This window comes from Fringilla coelebs (assembly GCF_963513975.1).
Source record: "Fringilla coelebs genome assembly, chromosome: 21".
Lineage (NCBI taxonomy): Eukaryota > Metazoa > Chordata > Aves > Passeriformes > Fringillidae > Fringilla > Fringilla coelebs.
The window spans coordinates 7,373,276-7,382,013 of record NC_140047.1 but is presented as its reverse complement, the minus strand read 5'-3'; the positions used below and the strand labels follow the sequence as shown (position 1 = coordinate 7,382,013).

The following is an 8,738-nucleotide window of genomic DNA, read 5'->3' as shown; positions in this document are numbered from 1 at the left end:
AGGGGGAGGAGTTAAATTTGCATTAAATAGCAGCCCAGCTGCCTGCAGAGGCTCCAGTCCCACTCTTCATTCCACAATGTTTGATGGCTGAGGAAAAGCCAGCTCCCAATTCACGTGGCACTTTTTAAACCAAGGACAAAATTCCATCTGGCTGCCTTGGTTCATCCTCCCAGAACGAGCTGCCTTTAGGTTGGGCAGGCAGCTCTTCGTGCAGTCTCAGGGCTTTGCAGACCGGGACGTTCCTGGCTGGCTTCTAGGCTGGTCATTCCCCTCCCAGCCGGGGCGGTTGGGCCAAGGGACAGACAGTCAGCCCGCTGTCCATCCCTCGCAGGTGGATCCGCGGGAAAGGCTTGGCTGCCTCTGCCGTGGGAGTGAGCGCTCAGCCGGCACGGGGCGGGACAGGACGGGAAGCGCGGCCCCGGAGGAGTGGGCTGCAGGGCAGGGCTGCAGGGCAGGGCTGCAGGCGGCTGGGACAGGCGCTGACCTTGTTCCGAACTCCTCCTGCCACGGCTGCAGAGCTCCGCTCCGGGGTGCGCAGCGCCCGCCCGGGCCAGGGATGCTCGGGCGGCTCCGTCCCTCGGGCACCGCGGGGAGCTGGGGCGGGGGAGCTGGGGCCGGTTCGGAGAGGTCGAGCTGGGGCTGCTTTGCAGAGCTCGCAGCCTTCAGGCCCCCTTCAGGACGTCTCCTGGCTCTGGCAGCTCATCCGCAGGGAGCTGCTGGTGGCAGGGTGTGAGCAGCGGAGGAATCCTGCTCCATGTGCTGGCTGGGCGTTCCTCGCTGTCCCGGCAGCCTGGCGGGGGGCGCAGGGGCTGGGGGCTTTCGCTGGAAAATGAGAGGGTTTGTGTTGTGTTTAAATGCAGCTGTTCCTGCCTCTCTCCTGCGGGGATCTTTCGCAGCCCAAGATCTCCCCTGGCTTTGGGTGCTGAAGCAATCCAGCAGCAAGTTCTTCCAAAATGATGGAAAATAAAGTGTTCCTGTCATTCACGTTCTACAGCACGATTCTGATTTTAAAAATGTATGTTGTTGCCATCATTACGGGGCAAGTGAGACTCAGAAAGAAGGTAAGATCCAGTTTCATTTTCCTTCTCCTCCCTTGGGTTTCTGTGATTTTGCTTTCTTCTTTAATTCCCCTAAAGTTCAGCAAAATTTTCCTGAAGCAAGCTGGGTTTTCTTTGAATTCAGTTGGAAGCAAAACTTGTTTCATAGCTGCAGCAGATAAATATCTCACATTTCTTTGACCCTTTCTGTTTGTTTCTACCATCTGTAGCTTGATGTTTATGATTTTGGAAACCTAATCTAAATAATAATCAGTTTTAAAATGCCAAGCAGGTGAGATACTTCTAGAAAGAGTCTGTTTACAGTTAATTTGCAGGGTCTGGAAAAAAAAATGAGAAGGAAAAAACAAAGTTTAAGAAGAAATCATTGCAATGATCTTTTTTCTCACGATGTAGCAGAAAGCTTTTGAGCTTTTGGAGGCTGACTGGCTATGGGAATGCTGCAGGAGAGCAGCAAGTCCTGGGCAATAAAACAATAGCTGGAGGAGATTCTTGGTCAGGAAGGAAAATACAGGGAGAACCAGCTGCTGTCAGGAGTTGGGGCCAACTGGACTTTTACTACTCTCCCCCCAGCTCCTGATAAAACCCAGCTTTCTGTAGAATCTGTTTTAAAGTATTTGAGGAGTTTCTGACTGCAGCAGTGGAGAGGGAGGGAGACACTGCTGGTCTCAGATAGAAGACAAATACCCTGTCCTGTGGCATCATTGTAACTGATGAATTGTCCTCTCCCCTTGTGATTCTAAATGATGCTCCAGCCCTGGGACAGTTTGGGCTTGTAACCTAATTAAAGAAAGCACCAGGGCCCTTTCCAGGCTGCAGAAAGAAGCAGTCAGATGTAGCCAGGTCCCTGAGGAACAGCTTCTGAGCAAAGGTGAGGAGCTCACACAAATAATTTTCATTTTTAACTTTATTAGTGTAGGATCCTATATTCCCTGTGGGAAAGCTACACAGTGCCACTGCCAAAAAGCCAGCCAGGGAATATTCTCTAATCTGTCAGTCCTGGTTGTCTCTTGGAGGCTGCATTGTGTCTGCAAGCTCTCTGCCAGCAGCGATCCCTCTGGCTGGAAAGTCTCCTCTAAATGGGTTTCATGGGAAGAAGAGGACAGAGGTGAGGTGGGAGCTCACCTTGAAACCCTCATCTGGGACCTGCTCACAGGCAGCAGTTGGTTTTTTGGAGGACAAGAAAAACTCCTGGGGAGGTGCAGGACAGCGTGCATGGAAGTGCAGTGACCCTGGTTTTTATAAAGAGTGGTAACAAATTTGGGCAGGTAAAATCCCCACAGGACTTCAAGATTAGGGGCAAAGCCTCTACCTGTGAGGTTCCTGGAAGCTGTAAGCAGGTGGGGACTATCTCTGACTGTCTCTTCCAGGCATTTGCAAACCCAGAGGATGCTCTGCGCAACGGGGGGCTGCAGTTCTGCCGCGAGGACCCTGACGTGGAGCGGTGCCGCAGGTGAGCGGGGCCACCATTCCCCCTGGTGCCACCATTCCCAGTGCCACCCTTCCCTCTGCGGCCACCATTCCAGTGCCACCATTCCCCCTGGTGCCACCATTCCCTCTGGTGCCACCATTCCCTCTGGTGCCACCATTCCCAGTGCCACCATTCCCCCTGGTGCCACCATTCCCCCTGGTGCCACCATTCCCAATGCCACCATTCCCAGTGCCACTCTTCCCTCTGGTGCCAGTGTTCCTGGTGACAGCGTTCCCTCTGCACCAGCTGCTGGCAAACAAGAAGTGGGAAGTTAAAGGGCTCGTTAATCAAGTAATATTCTAGATGGTCAGACTGCCTCGAGCTCTGCTGTGGGACCCTGCTCACGAGAGCAGTTTAATCTTTAGCATGGTGTGCACTGGAGCAAGGGCAAGAGTAGGATCTGGGTTTGCATTCAACATCCATCTCTGACTAGCTCTTTTCTAGGTGCTCAAAGCCCCACAGCTTCCCAGTGCCTCATCCCCTACCCACACTCAAAGGCTCTTTGTGTCCTGCTCTGACAGGACCCCAGATCCCTGCACAGCTTGGACAGGCAGCAGTGACTGGTCCCAGTGCTGTAGGCAGCTGCCTCTTTTTGGGGACTTGGGAAAAGGCTAAACAGGATTACAATAACTTTTGTCTCTCTGATTGGGCAAACTATGAATATTCCCCCTGTTCTGTGAGAATCACAGTTTCTCAGAGGTAAAACATGGGGTTATTCAGGCCTGGGCTTGATTTGCTGTCCCCCTTACCAAAGGAGGTGCCCCAGGTGCTGGGCTGGATTGCTGATGATGTACAGGAAAGGGAGTGGAGTTGTGCCCTGCTGTGCTTGAGCCCTGGGCTGTGCATGGGGACCTCCCTGCTCATATCCCACTGCCTCCAGCATTTGCTGTAGAAAACATGCAGTGCCACCTATTTGCTGGGCTGCCAGGGGGAGGAAGAGGATGGAAAATGAGCCGTTTCCTTCCCACCAAAAATAAAATAATAGCAGAAATAATAATCATAATCTTCTTTTGATTATTCAGGATAAACAAACTTCCATAAAAGTAAATAACTGAAGCTGCAGCAAAAACCTGGAGCAGCCTGGGGTCTGACTTGGGCAGCTGAAGCTCTCAGAGCCCGTTCTTGCTGATGTAGTTGCAGCCCTGGAGAAGACACATTCAATCCAAGGTGTTTCCCCAGAGCAAGGGCGATGTCAGCTTCTCATCTCAGACTGTACCTGGAGGGGAGCAGAGCCAGGAGTCTGTGCAGGGCAGGGACAGAGCAGGGCAGGACATTTACCCCGTGCCTCTGAAAGAGGCCCTGGCTGCCTCACTGCTCTCTCCTTTCTTCTCTTTCTCCTTCCATTTGTCCTTCCAGTCCTGCTGACCCCCAAGTCCTTGTTCAGACGATGGTGCCTGGGGGAGGAGGGGCACACCCCACACTCATGGCCTGACCAGAGCCTGTTTCATTAGTGCTGGGGGTGGTGCCAGTGATGCTGTGACAGCCAGGCAGGTGCATGTCCAGCTGGAGCACAGGGCTTGGCCCCATCACTGCTGATGTGTCACATGGCCACAGCATCCCCTCCACTCCTCCCCAATCCCCTTTGGATGCATTTATGGAGAGAGGGGAAACCACAGCCCCTCTCATCCTGTGAGTTTCTCCCCTGGAGAAGCTGTGGTCTGGAGCTGCCTTTTGTTGTGGAGCATGGCCACATCTGGGCCCATGCCGTGCTGGCACCACACCAGCTTTGAGCTTTTTGTAGCTTCACAGGGTCTGTGTTTTGCTCTGTTTATTTGAAAGCTCCAGCCCTGGAGCTGTCATCTGCTGTGCCAAAGGCGTCCCAGTCACGGAGAGAAAGTTTCAGGAGCTCAGCGTCCCAAGGGAGAGACACGGGGTGTGAAATTCTCCTGCCTCGGTGTGTAGGGGAGAACTGACAATTTTGGGGGCTGTGTCTGCCCCGTCCAGTGGGGAGGAGACCCAGCAGCACCTAGGGCTGGGTATTCTGGCTAGAAGGAACAGGAGAAAACAGGGAATTCCGGTGGGAAGGAACAACCTCATCTTGCTTTCCAGGGCCCACCGCAACGACATGGAGAACATCTTTCCCTTCCTCTTCCTTGGGGCCGTCTACTCCCTGCTGGATCCCAGTCCCACAGTGGCCAGGATCCACTTCCTCATCTTCTGCGTGGCACGGATCATGCACACCATTGCCTACCTGCTGCAGCTGAGGGCTCCCACCCGCTCCCTGGCCTACAGCGTGGCCCAGCTGCCCTGCTTCTCCATGGCCCTGCAGATCCTGCTGGCCACCACCCCGTACTGGTAACAGCCAGAGAGACCCACCAGCCAAAGCCCCTCATCCTGACTCTGCTGGGGCCCCTGGAGAGTGTGGGAGAGTGTGTGTGTGTGAGAGAGATGTCAGCAGGGAGGTCACCTGCACCCTGGGGATGTTCAGTGCAGCCTTGATGAAATTCCACTGCCATCGGAATTTGTTTCAGAGGAGTCACCAGAGAGCAGGGATGTGCAGGAAGGGGATGTGGAGGCAGGTTTCTCTCTCTCCTGATGAGGATGAGAGGTGGAAAGTACATGGACTACCCCTTGAGGAAGGGGTCATTGAAGGAAAGGTTTTCTGTGCTTGGAACTGTGACAGAGAAAATGTGCCTTTTCCTCCTGCTCATGAATATCCCATGAATCGGGCAGGGAAAATCAGGAGGGTCCCACAAAGTCTCTTAGTCAGAAAATGTGGTTGGTAGAAGAGGTTATAAAGCAGCCACCCTTCTCCTGCCCAGCCATGTGCCTCTCTGGGAACATGAGTCCCTTAGGATTTAGTCCCTTAGGTTCCCTCTCCACCAAGGAGGACAGGAGGCAGGTGCCTTCCAGGCAGGCTGACAGGGAAGTCCAAACCTCAGGGGTGCTGTTGTGAAGCCATTGGAGCGTTCAGTGCTCCCTGTGCCACCTTGTCTCACACCCCAACACACAGCTCCCTGCCAGGAGCCCACTGCAGGCAGGACCCTGGAGCTCCTGGCAGCTCCCAGCCAGCAGCAGCTGAGGCTTTTCCATCTCAGCCTCACCACAGCAAGATGCAGAGTGACATGCCTGGAGAAGCCAGCAGGAATCCTTTACCCTGGACACACAGCCTGGACACATTTGCTGGACACAAACTCACAAACTTGTGGGACTTCTGGAATGTCTGAAATGCTGGCACAAAACAGGGGGTTTGCAGACAGTTTTCTCCCAAAGGGCAGTCTAGTCCACATGCCACTAATACCTGAAAATGCCCTCAGGGCATCAGACTGAGTGTCTCCCCCCTGTTTGTAGCCTTTCTCTTGCCCGTTGCAATTTGGGAAATGTGCCCTGATTGCCTTAGGGGAGTTTTCTTTCAGCTGTTTCCTGCTGTCCACTGCTGCCTTGCCATTCACAGCCTGGACCAGCTGGTCTTTGCAGAAAGCCCTGGAAATGAGCAGAGGGGCTTTGAAGGGAGCATTGCTGCTCTGCAGGGTCACCCAAAAGTGTCATGTTGGAGGGGAGAGGCTGGGAGCAGGGTACTGCTTGGTGACTGCATGGTGACAAGGGCCCAGGAGCTCCTGTGCCACACAGCTGTCCCCAGGTGCTGCTCCCAGCAGCAGCAGCAGCAATGGAGCATCCCTCTGGAGGAGAAGGCAGGAGGAAACCTCTGCTCTTCAGTGCCTCCTCCCTCCTCTGAGGGCAGCACAGAATTTGAATAAGATCACAGGGACAAGCCAGAATGAGTAGAAAATGAATTCCCCTTCCACCTGTCCTGTGCACTAAGGACAGGCTCTCTTGCTGAGCCCTCACTGAGCACTGGGGACACACCTGCTCACACTGATGCTCAGCCTTTGCTCAGCTCAGGTAGAAGTTTCTGTGCCAGTAACTCCATCCCAGTAGAGCAGTTGTGGCCTCAGGCTGAGCTGTGTGGTGAAGGCTGGAGTGGAATTCTTTGCTCTCCCACTGCGAGGAAGGTGGGCAGGATTGCGGGTTCAGCACTCCACTCTTGGCCACTTCTCCTTCCCACAGATGTCTGAGTAACACAGACCCCTCTTAACAAATCTTTTCTGCCTCACATGGTGCACAAGGTCTTGCACTCCTGTATGTTTCACTGCTGCTACACATGCATCCTGGTGGCAGGAAGCAAATATTCCCAATAAAAACAAATCATTGTGCTCTGATACATCCTTCCTTGGGGAGCAGCAAATGCAGCTGGGCAGCAGCTGGGTCCAGCCCCAGCAGGATGGATCCTCAGCAGGATGTTAAACCCCACTGCAGAGCCTGGAGTGTCCTGGGACTTCTAAAGAGACATCCCTTTCCTCTGCATTTACCTGCCCTGCAAAGGAACCTCTTTTCCAGGTGTGAATTATTTATGCTGGTCCTTTAAATCCAGCAGAGCTGGGAATTATAAGCAGCTCTGCTCACTTTTCCTTTCCTGAGTGGCAAGCTTGGTGTTCTCCAAAAGGCCTGGAGGGCTGGAGAAACTCAGGTAAGAGGTAGTTGCTCTTCTTTCTGTTCTTAGGACTCATAAAGGAACTGTTTGTGTTTTCCAAGATAAGTAGCCCCCCCCCGCCCCCCCTTTTTTTTTTTTTTGTACTAGGTTGCTGGGAAACAAATGCTTCATTTCTTTGGTTTTCCCCTATTTTCTTAAGCTGTTGATGGTTTGGAGGTGCTGCCCACTAGGTTGCTGGGAAACAAATGCTTAATTTCCCTGGTTTTCCCCTATTTTCTTAAGTTGTTGATGGTTGGGAGGCACTGCCCTGTCAGTGTCTGTGTTAGTTTCATAAAATGGCTCCACTTGGTTGTTTTCTTACCCTGTTTGTTTTCAAATGAGAAAGGCAGTGGTTTTATAAAATGGACTCTCTCCAGTACATGTTGCTGAGGTTGGAGATGTGGCTGGGATGGAGATTTTGGCATAGGAAGGAAGAAGGGAGGCTCCAGAACCCCCTTCCAGCCCCCAGATCTGCCAGCTGCTTCAGCCTCTTCTCTGCTGCCTGTCCAGGGCCTGAGGCTGATGCCCTGCTCAGGGAAGCTGAGTTTACATGCAAAGCTCTGCTTTCTCCTTTTTTTATTAAAAAAAAATAAACTCTGCTTACTGGCTGCAGGGGAAATCTTGGGAATGTGAACTCTCCTGGCTCAAAAAAAACAAACACAAAAAGCCTGCAAGGCAAACTTAAGAGAGGCCCAAGCATTGCAATTTTTTTGAAGTGTTGTGGAAGTTTTGGAGGAAGCAAAACCAAGCTGGGCTTGGTTGCTTGGGCAGCACCAGTGCCATCAGGGCTGTCCTGGCACCAGGTGATCAGAGCCACTGGCTCTCCCCTGGACACTGCCAGTGGTTGCTGCATGTGAGAGGCATTCCTGCCTTTTCCCAATTAATATCTATAGCCCAGAGCTCCCAAATTCCTGCTCTGGCATCAGTGTAGGCAAAGGATGTGCCCAGTGTCTCCTGCTGCTCCAGGAGAGCAAGGACAGTGGTTGCACCCACCAGTCTCTGGGGTTTGGTGTGTGCTTTGTATGTCCAGCGACTTGTTTTTCACACTTGGCTCAAACAGGAAACAGCAACAATGTGAAACCCACCTGTCTTGGTTTGGAAAGACAGATGCCTGCTAAAGGAGACAGGAGCCTCCCCTGAAATGGAGAATGCAAACCCTCCCCACTCCTCTGAATTGCCATGAATTTTAAATAAGGGGGTCTCAGGCAAAAAATATGGGAGCAGGAAATAACAGTTCTTTAATAGGGAAGGGGAAAAATAAAAGGATAAAATAAACCAATACAATACACTAGAACAACACTGACAGAGTCAGAACTCAACCTGCCACCCTGTGGGTCAGGGTGTTGGCAGCAGTCCAGTTGGAAAAGGGGCTGCAGTCGTCCTGGAGTGTCAGGGGTGTTCTGTTGGAGCAGGGGGGTCCTGTAGGAAAGGGGTGAATTCTTCCTCCGCAGATCCGTGGAAGTAGAAGCAGCTGCTGTTCCTCTGGGGAGTCCAGTGGAGCAGAGCTGTGCTGGTGTGTCAGAATCTCCAGATTATATCTGGGTAGGAATGCTTGGCTCCTCCCTCTGGGCGGAGCATCTCACAATGGGATGCTGTAGTTCTTATCAGCCATGCAGTGACATTCAATAGCTTGTTATCAGCAGATGTCCCCCTGTTGATTATGATCACTCAGGAAGAGAGATAAGGAGCATTGCCCACTTGACACCAGACGACTGCCATACAGATAGCAATAGAATACATC

At 52.6% G+C, this 8,738-nt stretch overlaps 1 protein-coding gene across 2 annotated transcripts; it reads left to right on the top strand.

Annotated features, from left to right (window-relative positions):
• The first annotated feature begins 713 nt into the window (after positions 1-713).
• On the top strand, positions 714-6,656 carry PTGES (prostaglandin E synthase). Of its 2 annotated transcripts, XM_084219449.1 has the most exons (4): positions 717-727; positions 861-1,061; positions 2,426-2,508; positions 4,576-6,656. In XM_084219449.1, exons 2-4 carry the CDS (start codon positions 954-956, stop codon positions 4,823-4,825), a joined length of 441 nt encoding a protein of 146 aa, XP_084075575.1. In that variant the 5' UTR covers positions 717-727; positions 861-953; the 3' UTR covers positions 4,826-6,656. The 2 variants fall into 2 exon arrangements, with proteins under 2 accessions (XP_084075574.1, XP_084075575.1); XM_084219448.1 differs by having other exon boundaries at positions 714-1,061.
• The last annotated feature ends 2,082 nt before the right edge of the window (positions 6,657-8,738 follow it).

What these genes read in the sequence shown, in the direction of transcription:
- PTGES (XM_084219448.1), top strand. Translation starts at nt 954, where the DNA reads ATGATGGAAAATAAAGTGTTCCTGTCATTCACGTTCTACAGCACGATT. An exon ending in AAGTGAGACTCAGAAAGAAG is followed by an intron (nt 1,062 to 2,425) that starts GTAAGATCCAGT and finishes TGTCTCTTCCAG; the next exon opens with GCATTTGCAAACCCAGAGGA. An exon ending in GACGTGGAGCGGTGCCGCAG is followed by an intron (nt 2,509 to 4,575) that starts GTGAGCGGGGCC and finishes CTTGCTTTCCAG; the next exon opens with GGCCCACCGCAACGACATGG.